Source organism: Anomaloglossus baeobatrachus, chromosome 2, assembly GCF_048569485.1.
Source record: "Anomaloglossus baeobatrachus isolate aAnoBae1 chromosome 2, aAnoBae1.hap1, whole genome shotgun sequence".
Lineage (NCBI taxonomy): Eukaryota > Metazoa > Chordata > Amphibia > Anura > Aromobatidae > Anomaloglossus > Anomaloglossus baeobatrachus.
Genome location: NC_134354.1, coordinates 48,585,978 through 48,606,890, shown reverse-complemented (window position 1 = coordinate 48,606,890; position 20,913 = coordinate 48,585,978). Strand labels below are relative to the sequence as shown.

General features: G+C 49.9%; 1 protein-coding gene across 8 annotated transcripts in view; it reads left to right on the top strand.

The window, feature by feature from the left end:
- The window catches only part of SYNJ1 (synaptojanin 1), a 191,692-nt gene that overhangs the window by 29,722 nt on the left and 141,057 nt on the right, over positions 1–20,913 (top strand). For all 8 annotated transcript variants that reach the window (XM_075335047.1, XM_075335051.1, XM_075335048.1 and 5 more), the window contains exons 3-5: positions 15,423–15,509; positions 16,696–16,963; positions 18,069–18,294. In XM_075335047.1, coding sequence (XP_075191162.1) covers positions 15,423–15,509; positions 16,696–16,963; positions 18,069–18,294 — 581 coding nt within the window. The remainder of the gene's footprint in view (positions 1–15,422; positions 15,510–16,695; positions 16,964–18,068; positions 18,295–20,913) is intronic.

The following is a 20,913-nucleotide window of genomic DNA, read 5'->3' as shown; positions in this document are numbered from 1 at the left end:
ATATGGTGGCCTTTATGTCATCATGAAATGTGATTTGTTGTGAATTTGGGCCATAGACATTATAAATACTGAGTTTACCCGCTGGACTAACGATTGTTAAGTGCTGCCACCTTCCATGGTCGTCTGCCTCATGTGCCACTACCTCATGACTGAATTGTTTATTTATTAGAATCATAGTGCCCGCTTTTCTACCTTGTGCCGCTGCCCCGTAAACGGTGCCCACCCAATGTTTCTTCATGCGGAAAAAGTCCTCCCCCCCCAAGTGGGTTTCCTGTAATAAGGCAATGTCTGTCTTTAGTCTTTTCAGATGTCTCAATATCATTGCTCGTTTGTTAGGTGATCTCAGCCCTTTAACATTCCACGTAGTTATCTGTATCATGTTTACCTGGGTATTCTGCTTTTACTACTCCCTCCCCTATGGGCCCCTGCATCAAGGAAGACGAGATGTTCGACACTAGAATCACAGTTGGTACCACAAAATCGACACTCCCTTTCCCCACCTTGCAAATATAACAAATACAACAAAAAGCATGTAACTGTAAAACATAATTTCCCTTCCGAGAAATCCACGGCGCTTCCCGCCACGTTGGTGAGCTCCCCTATTCCTAGCCAAAATATGTAGCTCCCTAATCACCCCCCAAAAAATATATGTTCTATCCCCGGACTAACTTGAATAAGCCTTTGAAAATTATGCAAAAATTAGCACAGTATGTCAAAACCTCAGCAAGATTCTCCAGTCCTACTTATCTCTGACTCCAGGTAGCCATCAGTCCGCCCAGAACAGGCCCACTTCATTTGAATTTGGATGATGTTCCTGGACAAAGGAGAAAAAGAAAAAAAGAAAAAAAAAGACCAAGGGGAGAGAAGATGGAGAAAGAAAGGAGAAGAACAAAAAAAAAAAAAAAAAAAAGAGAGGGGGGGGGGAAGAGGACCCAGACTTTGGGATGTTTTCCTCTCTTTTCTCCCTTCCCCCTCCTCCTCTCACCTCCCCAACCCTCTCTCCGTAATGCATCCTCCTCAACGCCTCTCCCTGTTTGGGAAGAGAAAAAAAAAACAAAAAAAAACAGGCAAAAAAAGGAAAAACAATGAGCGAGTTCCAGTTCAGGTATCATGGTTTCTCTCCAAGGGTTGGTTCCTGTGTTCCAGGCGAGAATTATGCTGTCGACCCGGGCTTGGCCTCCTTTCCTCCCTGGTCTCGACTTGCTTTTGTCCCCCAAGACGTCCCACATCTCTTCCTGAGCTTGTGGGGGATCCTCTTCTATTATTCCCTTCTCCACTAGCTCCTTTTTCTTGCCTTTCTGACCTAGTCTTGTTGAGCTCTGCCATGAGAATGTTTTCTGCTTCTTTGTAGTCCTTGTAGTATACAAACGAGCCATTGGGGTTTCTAACTTTCAGTGTAGCAGGGTATAATAGCTGGCACTTTACTTTTTTGTTGTACAGAAATGAGCAAATTTTGGTAAATTCTTTTCTCCTTCTGGATACTTCCGCTGAATAATCCCCAAAAATTAGCAGTCTGTTGCCTTGATATTGTAGTGGACGCTTTCGTTCTCTAAAGGCCCTCAATATTTCCTCCTTATGCTTATAATCAAGGTACTTGACAATCACCTGCCTGGCTCTTATCGGGGTATTCTTGTTTGAGTTTTGGCCCTCTCCCTTATTAGCCTCCTGGTGTCTCAGTGGACCCACTCTGTGGGCTCTTTCAACTCTGAATTTCGCCTTTATGCCCAGGGCCTGCGGTAGCTCCCACTCGCATATATTATCCAACTGTCCAATCGACCCAGACTCTGGCAACCCGACTATACGTAGGTTGTTTCGTCTCGATCTGTTTTCCAAATCGTCCGCTTTATCCTTCAAGTATTCATTAGATTTTGCTAGAGCTGCTATTTGCGCTTGCATAGCCAGTATTGTCTCCTCGGAGTCAGATATTCTCTGCTCTGATTCTGCCAGTCTAGATGCATGGGCATTTATCTGTTTTTGCATATTAGCTAATGATGTTTGTATGGCTGCCTCAATAGCCACTTTAATCTCTTTTGACAAGTGTGATGTCACTTCTTCAGCCAGTTTTTTATAGTCCACATTAAGCTTTTGTGTGTACTTGTCTTGGCCTGCAGGTGGTGCTGTTTTCTTAGTTCTCTTTGTCTGGACTGGGCCACCACCTCCATCCCCCAATAGCTTGCAGGCTTGTGATGTTGGTGTAGTAAGCTGCTTTTTGTTTCCTTTGGAAGGGGTATTATTAATTCTTGCGTTTGACTTCCTGTGAGTCTGAGTGGGATTAATCTCCCTGTACTGTTTGTTAGTTTCATCCTCCAACACTGCTGTGTCTCTGAGCTGCCCTGCTTTGCCTGCATCTTCTCTCCCCTCTGCCTCCATATCTCCTTCATCCTCCCATTGGGATCCACCATCATCAGTCCCCTGCATCCACCTCTCTCCTGCTGTGTCCTCCTGTGACTCCTCGCTCATATCTTCCTTATCTCCTGTCTCCTCGCTCATATCTCCCTTATCTCTCCCCTTCCAGCTCTGTGTTTGCTTTTCTGTGTCTCTCACCATGCGTTCAGGCTCCTCCCCCATCAGGCTCGGCGCCATTATCTTATCTTCTCCTCTGTCCATATCAAAGCTTCTCCAGGCTGACTCACCACTCCCAGAGCTTCTCAGGAGGTACCGTTCCATAGCTGTCTGCTTTAGGTAACCTCCTGTGCTGCTCTCTGTTTGGTGGCTCGTCCGGGGGGGTCTGTTTTTAGTCGGTTTCTGTGAGGGGTGGCAGGAGCTCTCCTCTAAGCTTCCACCTCAGCCAGGACAGGAACAGGAAGTCCAACTTTACAGTTTTATTCAAAAAATGCTGGTGTAATGAACTCTTCTGCAAGTGTTTTTGTCCATTATCTGGGTTTCAGTTCCTGGTTTTCTTTTTTGTGATTTGTTTGCTGTTAATGAATATAAATATACTTCTTTACATGGGGGGTGGGGGTGGGGGGGGGGACAAACCTTTTCCTGATCACTGTCAGGTTGTACAGGTGTGGGTAGGCGACTCCCAAACATTTGTGCTGTAGCCCGCAGGACAGATCACAACACCAAGTGCTTGAGGTTTACTGTGTGGTAAGCAAAAATGACTGCTGGAGGTGAGTGGGTGTCACATACACCGTGTGCAGAATTATTAGGCAAGTTGTATTTTTTTTTTTTTTTTTTTTTTTTTTTTTTTTTTTTTTAGAGGATTTTTTTTTTATTATTGATCAACAACTGTGACACCCTGGCCAAACCAAGTAGTCACATTAGGCCCCCGCATAACACCTTCCCTCACAGGGTTACATACAGCCGACCTGAAACCCTAGTCACCCCCTCAGGGCAAGACGGGCACACCAGTGGGTGAGACCAGGTGGTTAGGGAACGCCCACCTAGGAGTCTAAACAGCCCGGGGCGGGAAAAACAGGGAAGTGAAGTTAAAGTTGAGAGGAGTGGAGGCTGGGGCTAGGTGTTGCTCCAGCAGAAGAGTAGCTCAAGTTGAACGGTGCCAGGGTCAAAGCCCTGGTGCCTTGGCTAGGTAGCAGATGGTGGTCTCCGTTGGCAGGCGACGGGAAGACGGCAGCCGGAGATCCGAGGTGGGCCGGGACAGGGTTGGAGCCCGCCGGTACCGACACCAGAGACCTGATCCGGAAACCGTGCACAGAGGGGGGTACTCTGACCCTGAAGCCAGGCCCGGAACCAACGGCCTAGCTAATCAACCGATTGAGGGCAGGATTATAGGTCCTGTCCCAACCAAAGTCCGAAAAGCAGACAACCACCCACAGAGAGGGATAGGGCAACCACCAGGGCCTATAGATCCCACGGGTCAGCGTCAGCGAGCACGGCTCCTCAGGTACACAAAAAGCTGGGAGCAGACTCCCGTGTTCCATACCGGGAAGTCCAAACAAACAACAGAATTAGTGCGGAGGGAAAGACTGCGACCACCAGCCCGGGTGGGGGACCAGAGTACAACCGGCCACCAGCACCTTGGTTTACCAAAAGACTTGTGTGATTCATTTTAATTGTAAGTAACCAAACATCCCCGGGCGCGCAAGCCCCTGCCATCGCCATACCCTACACAGAGACACTGGGTCCCGGGGCAACCATCCCTACCCACGGAGGGTTTAACTTCCAGCTGCCACTACATCTCCCCCGGGTGTCCCACAACAGCAGTGGTGGTGTCCCACTTCACCACACACCGTGGGTGGCGTCACAAACTGAATACGGCCAAGGCCGTACAACTACGTACCCATTTTCATTTGGCGTGTCCGCGTGACCCCCGGGTCCGGAGGATCCCTCGAGCCACACAGCGGGTCCGGATCCGAGCAGCCCGGCTGCTACAGGCGTGGGGGCGGCACAACTATGTTCTCAATCAACCAGAAAGACTCATAAATATCAAAGCTTAATATTTTTGTCAGTTGGAGTGGTTTTTTTTTTTTTAGATTTGGCTATCTTAGGAGGATATCTGTCTGTGCAGGTAACTATTACTGTGCACAATTATTAGGCAACTTAATAAAAAAAAAACAAATATATTCCCATCTCACTTGTTTATTTTCACCAGGTAAACCAATATAACTGCACAACATTTAGAAATAAACATTTCTGACATGCAAAAACAAAACCCCAAAAAATTAGTGACCAATATAGCCACTTTTCTTTATGATGACACTCAACAGCCGACCATCCATAGATTCTGTCAGTTGCTTGATCTGTTTACGATCAACATTGCGTGCAGCAGCCACCACAGCCTCCAGACACTGCTCCGAGAGGTGTACTGTTTTCCCTCCCTGTAGATCTCACATTTTATGAGGGACCACAGGTTCTCTATGGGGTTCAGATCAGGTGAACAAGGGGGCCATGTCATTATTTTTTCATCTTTTAGACCTTTACTGGCCAGTCACGCTGTGGAGTAGTTGGATGCATGTGATGGAGCATTGTCCTGCATGAAAATCATATTTTTCTTGAACGATACCGACTTCTTCCTGTACCACTGCTTTAAGTTGTTTTCCAGAAACTGGCAGTAGGTCTGGGAGTTGCGCTTCACTCTATCCTCAACCCGAATAGGTCCCACAAGTTCATCTTTGATACCAGCCCATACCAGTCCCCACTTCCACCTTGCTGGCGTCTGAGTCTGAGTGGAGCTCTCTGCCCTTTACTGATCTAGCCTCTGGCCCATCCATCTGGCCCATCAAGAGTCCCTCTCATTTCATCAGTCCATAAAACCTTTGAAGAATCAGTCTTAAGATATTTCTTGGCTCAGTCTTGACGTTTTATCTTATGTTTCTTGTTCAGAGGTGGTGGTTTTTCAGCCTTCCTTACCTTGGCCACGTCCCTCAGTATGGCACACCTTGTGCTTTTTGATACTCCAGTAACGTTGCAGCTCTGAAATATGGCCAAACTGGTGGCAAATGGCATCTTGGCAGCTTCACGCTTGATTTTCCTCAATTCATGGGCAGTTATTTTGCGCCTTTTTTGCCCAACACGCTTCTTGCGACCCTGTTGGTTATTTGCCATGAAACGCTTGATGGTTCGGTGATCACGCTTCTAAAGTTTGACAATTTCAAGACTGCTGCATCCCTCTGCAAGACATCTCACAATTTTGGACTTTTCAGAGCCAGTTAAATCTCTTCTGACCCATTTTGCTAAAGGAAAGGAAGTTGCCTAATAATTAAGCACACCATATATAGGGTGTTGATGTCATTATATCACATGCCTCCTCATTACAGAGATGCACATCACCTGATTTACTTAATTGGTAGTTGGCTCTCAGCCTATACAGCTTGGAGTAGGACAACATGTATAACAAGTATCATGTGATCAAAATACTCATTTGCCTAATAATTCTGCACACAGTATATAGCAGGAGGAGGCCATATCTACTGTAGACTTCAATGGAGAGCTCCATGGCCGCCTCTTCTCCATTATCTTCCTTGGGTGATAGTGACTTACTGATCTGGAAAGGGATTTCCATTCACTGACCGCAAGCACTAGTAATTGAAATATATAAATGGTAGAGAATTGAATATATGGCAATTCCTTAATAACTTGGGTTTACATCGAGGTAAGATTCTAACCTACAAGCACAGGTGTGAGTAAATATGCTTCCACGGTTTCCTGCAGGATCTGTTCCTACTACTTAGTTGCTACTAGTGATGAGTGAGCACTACCATGCTCGGGACTCGTCACTAGTGCTGATCAGCCACTACCATGCTTGGGTGCTCGGGACTCGTCACTAGTGATGAGCGGGCACTACCATGCTCAGGACTCGTCACTAGTGATGAGCGGGCACTACCATGCTCAGGACTCGTCACTAGTGATGAGCGGGCACTACCGTGCTCGGTACTCGTGATGACTGAGCACTACCATGCTCAAGTGCTCGGTACTCGTAACTAGTGATGAGCGAGCACTACCATGCTTGGGTGCTCGGTACTCATGATGACTGAGCATGACTCCGGAATGTCTGACTGAAGGCCTTATCATTCACCCAACACCCCCTACCCAGCAGGGTTCTTATCTAAAATAAACACAAAACACTGCGTGACATTGGATATAAAGGCCACAGCAGCCCCATTTATTAATAACAAAACATAACCCATATAACAATACAAATCTTCATTGAAGAACACCCGAAAAAGGAGGGGGGGGGGGGGGTAACTGAAGGTTAACCAAACTGTTCCTTGCAACATCGACCCACCTCCTGACCCTCAGCCGCAACACACCGACTCGAGAGCCCTGGCCAGATGTTGCCCACACCATGTCCCGCTGAGACTCAACCCAGCCATGACCCGTTTCACCAAACAATTGCACCGCTATAGGTAACCCGCTCCGGCACTGGGTTCCGTCCTCTCCTCTGTGCAAACCCCCACCTTCAGACACCCCCCTCCTTTCCACCACCGCGAGTGCGCATGACCCCTTGTGCGCACGAGTCCTCCCACAACACCAAAGCCTTCTCGACCCCTTCCATAAGCCCTAAGGCCCAGATATCATTCCCCACTGAATTTAAATGGACCCCATCATGCCGCAACAATTCGGCGGACGCCGATTCCAACTCCGGGTGCCGCACCGAGACACCCCCGACCCGAGAAACAAAACACCCAATCTCACGATTCACTTTACTTCGCGCTCTGTTAACAGCCTCCACCGACCTGGCGCGCCGCCATGCCCGCCGCGCAACAATATCCGACCACACAATCACTAGACCCGGGTGGCCTGACAAAAGCTGCAGGCAGTCGCACTTTATGTCCTGGATCAGGTCCCTGGACGCCCGAAGACTCAAGTCATTCCCACCCGCGTGTAGCACTACCACGTCCGGTGGTCCATCCAACTCGGCATGGCGGCGCCAGGTAGGCAAAACCTCACTCCACAGCATACCCCTGATGCCGATCCATCGCACTTTCGCCTTTTCCCTGGGGACCCCCAACTGACGGCCGTTCGGTCTTACTCCCGCACGAAAAGCACCCCAATACACATACGAGTGACCGAGCACCCACACCAACAATGGTAAACCTGCAAGACAAAAGGTGACAATGTGGAAAAAGGGGGGGGGGGGGCAAGAAAGGGGGGATACATGGGATGAAAGGGTAATGAGGACCAAACAAATACCGCCCCCGACCTGACCCCCCCCCCCCCACCCCCAACAGCTTACAACAACGTTGGCCGCACAGGATCTATACCGAGCCAATTTCCGGCGTCCAATCTTACGGAGAGCCTGCGCGCCCAGGCCCCAACGAGCCGCCTGAGTCGCAGCCCCAATCCGAAAGGAATGGGACGCGAACTCAGCCTCGTTGAGACCGCAACACTGCAGGCACCTCCGAAAGATACAGACAAATTGGTAACTGGACAAGGCTGACCCGTCTTGGTGAGCCAAACGGGACCCCGGGCGGGTTCCCCTCACTTCTAAAAATGACGACAACCGTTTAACGGGGCACTCCGCTAGGCCAGGTACACCCCACAGTTCCACCACACGACCTCTACCCAGCTGGTCCGTCTTTGACCGTCTCAAGCAACACCGCACCGCATCCACACCACATGCCACGTCCTCCAACAACAAACCTCCATGACTCCTCGTGTTCCTACTCACCAATTCACTGATTCTGAACGCCCCGAAGAAGGCCAAAACAAAAGCGGCCCCAAACAAACGGCATTCATACTCCAAAAAACACACACACGGGGCAAGACCGACAACAGATTGCCCAGCAGTTCAAAAGACACCGGACGCCTAAGGTCTCGGCACGCCCTCGCCCTACGGTAGCACTTCAATGCCTGGCACACCCTGAAATCCTTAGTGACGTCCTTCCAGCCCAGTAACCGAAAAAAGAAAGCCATGCCGGCCAGCCTGCCAGCAACCGCTTACCATGACAGGCCTTCTTCCTTTTGCCCTACCCATCATGAATAAAACTAAATAAACCCTGTCAACTTCAGGTACATCACCTCCAACCTCAGCAACCAACTCGAGCCAACGATCCCACGCCGCAGTATAGCTGCGCTACGTACTGGGTGCTACCGATTGTTTGATCAATTCCCAGGCCGACTGCAAACCAGGTCCCACAACCAGGTGGGCCACACTGTCTCCTGCTGCTCCGCGTCCGGCGCCAGCATTCGAAAACTGTCCCACTGGAAGCGAGATAAAGCATCAGCCACGGAATTCAAAACCCCCGGCACATGCATAGCGCAAATCCACAAATTCAGCTCCAGACATTTCAACACCAAATGCCGCAAAAGATCCACCACCGGAGGGGAATCTGCTGTCAACTTGTTAACACACTGAACAACCCCCAGGTTGTCACACATAAAACACACCTTCCTGTCTCTCGGATCCTGTCCCCAAACCGCGTGACAGGGCCGCCGGCCCGGCGTGACAGGGCCGCCGGCCCGGCGTGACAGGGCCGCCGGCCCGGCGTGACAGGGCCGCCGGCCCGGCGTGACAGGGCCGCCGGCCCGGCGTGACAGGGCCGCCGGCCCGGCGTGACAGGGCCGCCGGCCCGGCGTGACAGGGCCGCCGGCCCGGCGTGACAGGGCCGCCGGCCCGGCGTGACAGGGCCGCCGGCCCGGCGTGACAGGGCCGCCGGCCCGGCGTGACAGGGCCGCCGGCCCGGCGTGACAGGGCCGCCGGCCCGGCGTGACAGGGCCGCCGGCCCGGCGTGACAGGGCCGCCGGCCCGGCGTGACAGGGCCGCCGGCCCGGCGTGACAGGGCCGCCGGCCCGGCGTGACAGGGCCGCCGGCCCGGCGTGACCATTGCGCTCTGAGATCCAGAGGAAGGAGGGGGGCCAGCCACGCCACTCACCGCCCCACTGCCTGCGGCCCGACTTCCGGCCCAGGCCCCACGATGTCCCGTCCGCTTGATCCGCCGCCGCCATGGACCGTCCGCTGGGGCTCCTCTTCCGGCTCCCTGATGACATCTCCGGACTCAGACGCTCTGGAGGCCGCGATCTTTGCTGCCGCTTCGGAGGCAGGGGGGCACCATCTTCGGCGTCGACGGCTTCTTCAGACCAGCGCTGCAGCTGCTCCTCCATCCACTGCTGGCCACGCTGCTCGACCATCCTCTTCATCTGTGCCACGAGACCGTCCGTCCATCTTCAGGATCCAGGCGCTGCACCAAACTATTCCAGTCACCGTCCAGGTAGGAATGCCCTCCCACCCTTTGACCTGACCTATATACGACCCTCCAGCAGCACCACCCCCTGACCAATCAAACTGACACCTAGTCCTAACTGCCCCTTAGTTCCACCCCCAGATTTCCCGCTCAAACTAACTTTCTACCTTAACCCCTTACTGACCCTGTGGCCTGGCATCCCTCCTAGTCATGCTGCCCTCCCTTGAGCCCCTTCGGGGCAGCAGTCCGGGCTATTCCTTTACCATGCTCAAGTGCTCGGTACTTGTAACTAGTGATGAGCGAGCACTACCGTGAACATGTGCTGTGTACTCGTAACAAGCACTTAGACGCTCGGACGGTCATGACTTGAGCACCCGAGTATAATGAAAGTCAATGGGAACTCGAGGATTATTCCGGAAGATTTCCCAGAAAAATGCTTGAGTTCCCTATTGACTTCCATTATACTCGGTACACAAGTCGACCCTGTCCGAGGGTCCAACTGCTTGTTACGCGCTCCCCGGCATGGCATCAGTACTGATTGTATAATAAAGAAATGAAGTGTGCAGAAGCGATGTCTTGATGCCTGCTCCTTGGCTTGGCATTGCCTCGCTTGCAGTCTTGGCTGCAGCTTGGCTTCATAGAAAGCGCTGATGTGACACTCCCTGCTAAGTGATCTATACATCATTGTACGTAGCATGTGGCTGATTGTAATTCTATTATAAATGGCGGCACAGGTCGGGTACCGATCACCGTGCTGCCTCTCCCTGGGGGGTTTTCTTCAGAGCTTCTCCATAAATCTCCCTGAGTCATAAATGCTTTATGAATGCATAGCTCCCGTTGACACTGGCGTGCATCTCCTCTTACGTGCGGGACTATTCTGTGCTGCGCCACATACTCAAGGTCATGTCACCGCTATGTCTTCTAGAATTGGCACTGGCTTGGACTTGTCAGTTTATATGTGGTACTTGGATACACCTGTAGGCTAAATTCACACCTCGCATATCTGGTGTAGATTTCGAAACTAAAATATCAGCAGTTCTTTTGATCTTTTACCCCCCCCTCCCCATTCTCCTCATTCTCCTCTTCCCACCACAAAAAATGCAGCTGGTGTAAAACCGTTAATGCTGCTGAGAAGGGCTTGATAAATCGAAAGTGCTAAAAAAAAAATAATAAATCCTGGCATGCTAGGGGTTAAAGACCCCCTATAAAATGAGAATGGTCTGATGTGAGTTGTGTAGCCACCATGTTACTTGTGTACCAGTTTTGATGAATCTTGTGCTTGTGGTCACCAGTATGAGCGTCTCCTCTATGTACTCGCTGCCACTTACTGCTCGGTTGCCATGACAGCTGAGGCCTACAACAGCGCAGCCAAGCCTTTCAGATTTCAAGTAGCAATGGCCAAGATTGAGAACATCAATTCGAAAACAACTACTCCCAGCAAGTCCCGATGGAGCTGTAGTTTTCCAGTGTAGAACAGTGGTTTTATTGTAATGTCTTGTAGATATCAGAATGAATGCATGTTTCGTAGAGTCTATGTATACGGCCATGTTGTCATGTGTAGAAATGTGATCTCGGGCTGTGGTGTAACCTGGATATATTATTGTGAGGCTCCAATGTGTAATACAACCCTTGCAACAGACAATGTGTGTTGGCTGCCCTGGGTTATGTGACGCCTACCTCACAGCTGACTGGGGCGTCCTCCATTATCAAGAAGATGGCCGTTCAGTATTTCCTATAGCCATGTCTGATGTACGTCTGGATGCAAAGTATCTGTCTGTCGTGTCTTGTCTGTCGTGTCTTGTCTGTCGTGTCTTGTCTGTCGTGTCTTGTCTGTCGTGTCTTGTCTGTCGTGTCGGGTGTCTGTCGTGTCGAGTGTCTGTCGTGTCGTGTCTGTCTGTCCTGTCTGTCTGTCCTGTGTCCACCCATATCCTGTCCAGATGTCTGGTCTGGTGTAAGGTGTCTAGGTATAGTAAAGTAGCCATGCGCTACGCAATGAAACCACCTATAGCACCTCCTGGTGGAAAACGGAGTTAGCATTTTTATCTCGAAAATGGAACAAGATGGAGAAAAAAAGTGAATTACAAAGTTGCAGGGCATCATCAATTCAATACAAATCAACGCCTTGCATACAGAAATGCTATGATATGAAACCCATGAATCCCCCCCCCCTCCCCCCTTCCCACAAAGACATTGAATGCTGGTCACGCATATGGCACTCATTTAAGTTTGATGCTCAAAGTGGCCCCCGTCAGCTGCAATGCACATCTGGACTCTGCACAGCATACTGTATCTTGCTGCACGTTGTGCAATATGGCAGGTGACACATTTGCACACGCATCTGTGATACGTCGTCGTAGGTCCTGCAATGTTGGTGGAGGGGTCGCATACACCTTCTGTTTCATGTGACCGCACAGAAAGAAGTCCAATGGGGTCAGGTCAGGTGAGCGTGGAGGCCACTCCACACAGCCACCATACCCAATGACTTGTAGGAAGGTCTCCATGAGGTATCGCTTCACGTCCGCAGCCTTGTGAGTTTTACACGTTCTAATCATAGCATTTCTGTATGCAAGGTGTCGATTCCTATTGAATTGATGATGTCCTACAACTTTGTAATTCACTTTTTTTCTCTCTCTCGTTCCGTTTTCGAGGTAAAAATGCTCACTCTGTTGTTTTCCACCAGGTGGCGCTATAGGTGGTTTCATTGCGTAGCGCCTGGCTACTTTACTATACCTAGACACCACTTCTGTGCCTATAGCTGCTGCCGTTCTCAAGTTAATGGCGGTGGACAGGATATGGGTGGACACTATATATATAATGAAAATAGGAACACCACCACAATTATAGCTCAAAAAATGGATGCAAAGCCCCTAAAGCATTTGTCCTAAAATTTTAATACATAAAAGACAAAAAAGAGGCAGCACTTCCAAAAATTTCAGAAAATGGGGACTTTAAAAGCCCAGTGGCAACGTTTCAGTTGTACTGAACCTTTTTCAAACTTGCAACAGAAAGATAGATGGATAGATAACTACATGAATATCTATCTATCTTTCCTTCATTTGGAATTGAGTGTGCAGTGCTCTCATGCATTTGTGTATATTGATATAAATGCTAGAATGAGGATGGAGCGTTTTCTCATTTGTTTTAAACATACTGTTATTTGCACAGAACTGTATGTAGTTGGGGTGAAATAATACAACACCAAATTTCTAAGTAAATATATTTACTTTAATATATTTATAAAGCAGTTATTGACATTAATTTTTCACCAGATGTCGGTAACAACCCATCCACTCCACACAGGCAAAGAAATCAAACCATAGATGTCCATAACTTATGTGTAAAAAAAATGAGAAATGACAGAGAAAGTATTGAACAAATGAAGAGATGTGCAAAATACCATGGAAAGCCATGACACCAGCTGAAATCTATCAGTAATTAGATATCAGTCCTGCCACTTATTGAAAAGTAATATCAGATGGTTCAACTGACGGCTGATAAAAAGGTGTCTCATTACCAAGGTGCCACACAAGAAACATCTCATGATGGGTAAAACCAGTGAGCTGTCTCAAGACCTTTGCAACCTTATTGTTGCAAAACATACTGATGTCATTGTTTCAGAACAATTGCTAAACTACTGAAGGTTCCAATAAGCACAGTTAGGGCCATAATCCTTAAGTGGAAAGAACATAATTACACCTTAAAACAGCCATGATCAGGTGCTCCCTGCAAGATTTCAGACAGGAGAGTGATAGTCCTTATCAGAAAGGTTTGTCCAACCACCTACTGTGGAGAGCTACGGAAAGAGCTGGAACCAGCAGGTGCAATTGTTTCAAAGAAAACAAGTAATGCACTCACTTTCTGTATGTAGCCTGTGTGCACGCTCACCACGCAAGACTCCATTGCTGAAGAAAAAGCGCATTAAAGAGTGTTGTAAAGTTTACTGAACAACCTTCAGATAAGCCCGTGAAATACTGGAAGAATACAGTTTAGTCAGATGTGACCAAAATTGAACCCTTTGGATGCAATAATGCACACCATGTTTTGAGGCCAAAAGGCGGCACTACATATCACGCCAAAACACCAACAACAGTGAAGTTTGGAGGTGGGAACATCATGGTGTGGGGCTGTTTTTCAGCATATGGCACTGGCAAATGAAGGATGAATGGACAAATGTATATATCCAGACATACATTCTTGATAAAAATCTGCTGACGTCTACCAGGATGATGAAGATGAAACGAAGGTGGACATTACAGCAGGACAATGATCCCAAACACACAGCCAAGGAAACTCAATTGTTTTCATAGAGGTAAAATAAAGCTGCTAGAGTGGCCGAGACGACCAGTAGAAAATTAATGGACGGCACTAAAGCTTCAAGTTCATAGACCTACAGGATGGGGAGAGTGATTGGGTGGAAGAAAGGGCCAAAATCCCACCTGAGCAATGCATGCCACTGGTTTCTCCATAAAGTAGGAGTCTTGAAGCTGACCTCACCAATAAAGACGTTTGTACGACGCATTAAACGGGTGGTCAAACACCTAAAATGTATTTTCTAACTATCTTTACTACATTATCTCTTTTGTTATTGTCTTTATTTTACAATTCCCTATCTATGTAGTCCCTAAAGGATGTCCTGGGTGAAGTGTGATGGATATTGTGGCCGGGGATAGTGAAGCATCAGCATGTTACCCATCTACACAGCCTCTTCCGTTGCTTGTGTGACAGATGTTAGCTGGGGGTTATACTTGAAGCTAGAAGGGTACACCAGCAGTGCCCCACAACCTCAAATGAAGGGTCATCGGGGCGGCGCTGGCGTCACGCACTACTTATAGCACTAAATCTTACGGCGCGAGTGAGGGGTGACAAGTGGATGGGGTGTGACAGGTGGGATTGAGCGATGGTCTGTATTGATGAGCGGCTGTTATTCTACATGACCCTTTTTTGATGACTATTACATTGTATTGTGTCTCACTTTATACTATGGTTTTGTGCAATGGTGGAAACGCTGCTGTAGAGAACCCGTGCAAGTGACGAATGGACAGACGTCCTATGCAACCGCAGAACAGCCTCCGCACCAAAGAGAGGCCCCGATTCATTAGAGCCATCACTCCTGAATTTGGGCATATGTGGCTTTGAAAAGTTGCAAAATTTTAGTGTAATGCAATGTTGCGCCAAAAATTTGCCGGCTTTTGGTGTTTTCACTCCATTTTCGCCCAGCTCTGCAGGGAGGGGCGTGATGCCACAGTTGGTTTCAATTCATGTCAATCCTTGGACTGCATTGTGCCGGAAGTCTTACTCCAGTCCCTAACTGGAGTAAGATTTGAGTTATGGCCACACAACTCTTGGGACATTCACATATGATCACTGGATCCACACTGGTCATACTCAACTAATGTATATATCGCGGTGCACAGAACGGTGCCAGCTGAGCTTACTGTATCTCCCTGTAAGTGTAGCCACGGCCACATGTGTGTGACAGTCCAGATTGATAGTTGCTCCAGCGGGATGTTCCTGGATAATCCATGTGTTGTGTCTGCGCTGATAACTGTTATGTTCTGCTGCCAGGAGGTCATGTTTTAGCGGTACCAACACAAACCTTACAAAATCTGTATTTAGATGAGAGGCGTCCGGTGGTCTCCGTCGTCGTCGTCCTGCAGCATTCCTCCCCATTCCGGAGGCGGAGAGCGATGTACATACACGACAGGGGCTGGGATGCGGCTCCAATCAAAGTGCTGTACTGTGCAATGGCGATCTGTATTCTGTAAACCTTCTGTAGCAGTTTATTGGTTTTCTTTTACTTTATCTCCTGTGATTTTCTATTTTCGACTTTTGCAGCCTCTGCAGAAAAGGAAGCCATTAAGAGCACATACAGTAAAGTCATGGACGCGTACGGCCTCCTGGGAGTTCTTCGGTTAAATCTCGGTAAGAGATACTGGACTTGGCTCAATCACATTATTTCTGCTGCCACCATGTTGGGACACATCCATTATACAGCTACGCTCATCTCAGTAGAAGTTCTGCAGTAACCCCTTCCCAATTTTCATTTTTTTTTTTTATTCAATATTAATTTACTTTTATTTTTTCGCTGTTTCCAAGGGTCATAACTTATTTTTCCTTTTGAAACTACCATATAAAGGTTTGTTTTCTTTTTGTTTTGTTTTTCTTTTGGTTTTTTTTGGGGTTTTTTTTGTTTGTTTTTTTTGCAGGACAAGTTGTAGCCTTGAACAACATTCATTTTACAACTTTTCTGGATACTTTTTTTATTTTTTCTTATTTTTTTTTTAAATTTTTTTTTTTTTTTTTATAATTTATTGTATCTCCGCGAGTATATGTCAAGGTTTTTCATCCCATTGTTTTATGCTGAAAACTGACACCCCCTCGGCTTACACTCGTGTGAGGATCCCACAAAAAGGTATTCTGACCTGTCCTTCATTCCAGCGGCACTCTCTTGTCTGCTTCTTGCGGACCGCAGGCACGTAGACCCCTCAGTGATCGTTGCAGTGGCTGCCGCTGTTGTCTTCAGCGCTTTACTTCACTTGAATGCTTTGTGGTGCCGCAACAGTGGCGGTCCCTGCAGTGGCCACGATCACCAAGGGGTCTATGAGCCCGCAGCCCGCAAGAACCAGGTAAGACACCGCTGGAACAAAGGATGGGTGAGAATAATTTTTGTGTGTGTGAACAACGGCATAATAGGGGAGAAGAAGGGAAACAGAATGAGGACATTATTACAGGGCACAATATGGGCACATTGCTACACGGGGCAATATGGGCACATTGCTACACGGGGCAATATGGGCACATTGCTACACGGGGCAATATGGGCACATTGCTACACGGGGCAATATGGGCACATTGCTACACGGGGCAATATGGGCACATTGCTACACGGGGCAATATGGGCACATTGCTACACGGGGCAATATGGGCACATTGCTACACGGGGCAATATGGGCACATTGCTACACGGGGCAATATGGGCACATTGCTACACGGGGCAATATGGGCACATTGCTACACGGGGCAATACGGTACGTAGATGTGAGTAAACCCTTACAAGCTACAGCGACCTAATTACACATTACTAATGAGTCCTTCTTGTCACTTCCAGGGGAAACCATGTCCCATTACGTGGTGGTGGTCACCGGGTGCATGTCCGTAGGAAAAATTCAGGACTCTGAAGTGTTCCGGGTCACCTCCACCGAGTTCATCTCGTTACGAATGGACCCAACAGATGAAGATCGAATATCAGAAGTTCGGAAGGTCCTAAACTCAGGCAGTTTCTACTTCGCATGGTCGTCTACTGGGGTCAGCATGGACCTCAGCCTCAATGCTCACCGGAGTACACAGGAGCAAAGAACCGACAACAGATTCTTCTGGTGGGTCCATCTTTGTTTGGGTGGGACCTCATATACAGCATTCCAAGAAATCTTCTCATGAATTGTGTAAAAGGTTTATCTCCTACAAAACACATACCACCTCTCTATGGGAAAACTAATAGATGTGTACTACCTGGGGGTCCAATTTCATTGTAGTCCCAAAATTTAGCAGTAACGAGCATGTGCAATCGCTGCTCTATTGCCGTGGAGGACACACATGCTCACTATTGATCCATTCACACTGGAGACTTTAGGACCTCTGTTCTTGGGATCAGTAGGGTTTGCAGCAGATGGACCCCCAGGGATCATACATTTAGCCTGTAGATGGGATTTATGGGACAACCACTGTTACAAACCAGGCATCAAGCATCCAGCCAGGTGGGCTGGAGGGGCATGTGTCCGGGTGTCACCAGCTAACCACTCTGCATTATCCAGGGGGGGGGTTTTGATAAAGTGAGAAAATATTCAATTTGCTTTTTTGAAGAGCAGCAGGTGGATTTCTTACTGGTTTAACCAGTTTATTGCAGCCGCTGGATGTGAGGATACGTCCTCCTGTGTCACCGAGAGGAGACCCAGAAACGATTCCCCGTGGAGCCCCGAGGACATGAGGCCACATTCGGTGCTTGCGGTCTAGGCCCCCATGCTTGGCTTGTGCTTTAAATCAATCTCTTGCTGTCTCACAATATAAATGAGGAAAGAAAAAATGGGGCTGAGCCGTCTTCAGAGAGTTTTCAGTAATGGAAGCTTTGCGGAGGAACGGAACGGCTCGATACATTTTGTAGTGGGCAGCTCTGATCACGTTGACGTCAGTAGGAGCCGAGCTGTAGCCCCTCCAGTGTAACCCACCCCCCGCGCTGATCGGGCTCTGCCGGAGCTGATTACAGCTGATCGGAGGTAGTCCCAGGTGTCAGACCCCACCAGTCTCCTATTGACGACCTGTACTAAGCATAGGCAATCCATGCATAAATAACGAACAATCCCTTTAAGTGCCTTCCTATTAAGGGTGACTGTGCAATATGTTGGCGCTATAGAAGGTAATAACGTCTGTTTCATTAGTGCAGGATGATATTGTTATAACTGACCACTCTTATTCCTTCTTCACCAGGAACCAGTCTCTGCACTTGCACCTGAAGCACTACGGGGTGAATTGTGATGACTGGCTGCTGCGCCTTATGTGCGGGGGAGTCGAGATCAGGACCATTTATGCTGCTCACAAGCAGGCCAAGGCTTGCATCATTTCCCGGCTCAGCTGCGAACGAGCGGGGACCAGGTTTAATGTGCGCGGCACAAATGACAACGGCCAAGTGGCAAATTTTGTTGAAACTGAGCAGGTGAGTCGGATCCTGTGTACACGTATCTGTGCGGTATAGATGCAGCAGAGCTCCGTTTGTAAACCACTGTTATAGCTCCATTCTTCTGCACTGTATTATGGCAACTCTTATAATCTGCAGCCCGACTGTCGTATCACCCGTCCACTAGAAGACAACAATGGGCCGTGTTCTATCATCATGCCATATTCTGGAGATAAATCCAGAAGTAAGAGCATCTCCTGTAATACTGTCCATATGGCAGCACATGGGGACCTCTGCGCACATAACCATAAAACCTTAATCCTCCATTGTTGGTGAATCACAGCAGATATATGCAAACTAACTGTAAGAGCGCTAAGATATATGCAAACATTAAATATGATTTATTTCACTGCTATATTTAGGCCTAAGCCACACTGCGAGAAAAACGGTGCGAGTGCAGTGCGATAAAACATCGCATTCCACTCGGACCAATATTAGCCTGTGTGCCAGCACCCATGAGCGATTATTTTCTCAGCCCTAATCTGACCGAGAAAACAATCACAGCATGCTGCGGGTGTAATGCGAGACTCTCTCACACCCATTCAAGTGAATGGGGCGAGAGAAAAATCGCACTGCACTCACGGTACACCTGTGTTCTGCGAGTGCAGAGCGAGAATCGCAATAGCTGGCTATGGAGGAGAGGGGGAGATAAATCCCTCCACAGCACCGGCCCGCCCTTCCTGAGTGGCGGCCCGCCCTTCCTGAGTGGCGGCCCGCCCTTCCTGAGTGGCGGCCCGCCCTTCCTGAGTGGCGGCCCGCCCTTCCTGAGTGGCGGCCCGCCCTTCCTGAGTGGCGGCCCGCCCTTCCTGAGTGGCGGCCCGCCCTTCCTGAGTGGCGGCCCGCCCTTCCTGAGTGGCGGCCCGCCCTTCCTGAGTGGCGGCCCGCCCTTCCTGAGTGGCGGCCCGCCCTTCCTGAGTGGCGGCCCGCCCTTCCTGAGTGGCGGCCCGCCCTTCCTGAGTGGCGGCCCGCCCTTCCTGAGTGGCGGCCCGCCCTTCCTGAGTGGCGGCCCGCCCTTCCTGAGTGGCGGCCCGCCCTTCCTGAGTGGCGGCCCGCCCTTCCTGAGTGGCGGCCCGCCCTTCCTGAGTGGCGGCCCGCCCTTCCTGAGTGGCGGCCCGCCCTTCCTGAGTGGCGGCCCGCCCTTCCTGAGTGGCGGCCCGCCCTTCCTGAGTGGCGGCCCGCCCTTCCTGAGTGGCGGCCCGCCCTTCCTGAGTGGCGGCCCGCCCTTCCTGAGTGGCGGCCCGCCCTTCCTGAGTGGCGGCCCGCCCTTCCTGAGTGGCGGCCCGCCCTTCCTGAGTGGCGGCCCGCCCTTCCTGAGTGGCGGCCCGCCCTTCCTGAGTGGCGGCCCGCCCTTCCTGAGTGGCGGCCCGCCCTTCCTGAGTGGCGGCCCGCCCTTCCTGAGTGGCGGCCCGCCCTTCCTGAGTGGCGGCCCGCCCTTCCTGAGTGGCGGCCCGCCCTTCCTGAGTGGCGGCCCGCCCTTCCTGAGTGGCGGCCCGCCCTTCCTGAGTGGCGGCCCGCCCTTCCTGAGTGGCGGCCCGCCCTTCCTGAGTGGCGGCCCGCCCTTCCTGAGTGGCGGCCCGCCCTTCCTGAGTGGCGGCCCGCCCTTCCTGAGTGGCGGCCCGCCCTTCCTGAGTGGCGGCCCGCCCTTCCTGAGTGGCGGCCCGCCCTTCCTGAGTGGCGGCCCGCCCTTCCTGAGTGGCGGCCCGCCCTTCCTGAGTGGCGGCCCGCCCTTCCTGAGTGGCGGCCCGCCCTTCCTGAGTGGCGGCCCGGCCTTCCTGAGTGGCGGCCCGGCCTTCCTGAGTGGCGGCCCGGCCTTCGCACAGACACTCGGCTCTTGCTGTGCTGCCAGTGAGAGCCGAGTGTCATGCGAGGATCGCACTAGTGCCCCGTGTGGCCCCGGCCTTACTCTAATGTACATAACTGCTTTTGGTTTGATAGAAGAGCTCAGCACTCAGAGGTATGCAATGAAATAGTAAGAGTTTTAATCCAGTTACAATTTGTAACGTTTCTGTCCAAAATCCCAGACCTTCATCAGAAAGTAACAGGCAACGAAGTGGAAAGGAAAAGCGACCGTAGGCCCATGTGCAGAGGTGTTTAGATTGAGCTCAGCTGCCACCATTATAGTTGCTGTTCTTTCCATATGTAACATTTCTCACCATTAAGTTTAACGATTTTCTCTCAAAATAAGAAATATCCTAAACACTTTTAGGCTATTTGCCCACGTTGCTTCTTTTCTCCACGCAGGAAAAATGCAAGAGAAAAAAACACGCATTGTTTTTATTGCATTTTTTTCATAAACGTTTTTTTCAGTCTTCTTTGTTTTTTGTTTTTTTTTTTTTAACTCATGGCAATCGCGGGAGTTCTTGCGCTGTACCCCCACGATCACCGCCGGGTCTCCAGCTGATGTTACAGTCAGGACCCGGCTCTCACTGCCCAGAGTAGTGCTCGCGCCCTTCCAGGAAGTTTAACCCCCTAAATGGTGATCGCAGGAGGCACAGAGAGGAATCACTTACCTCTCCTTGGCGATCAGGTCTCTGTAATATCACAAGGACTGATTTGCTGCCATAGTAACCCTGGGTCATCACCATGACAACCCTGGGT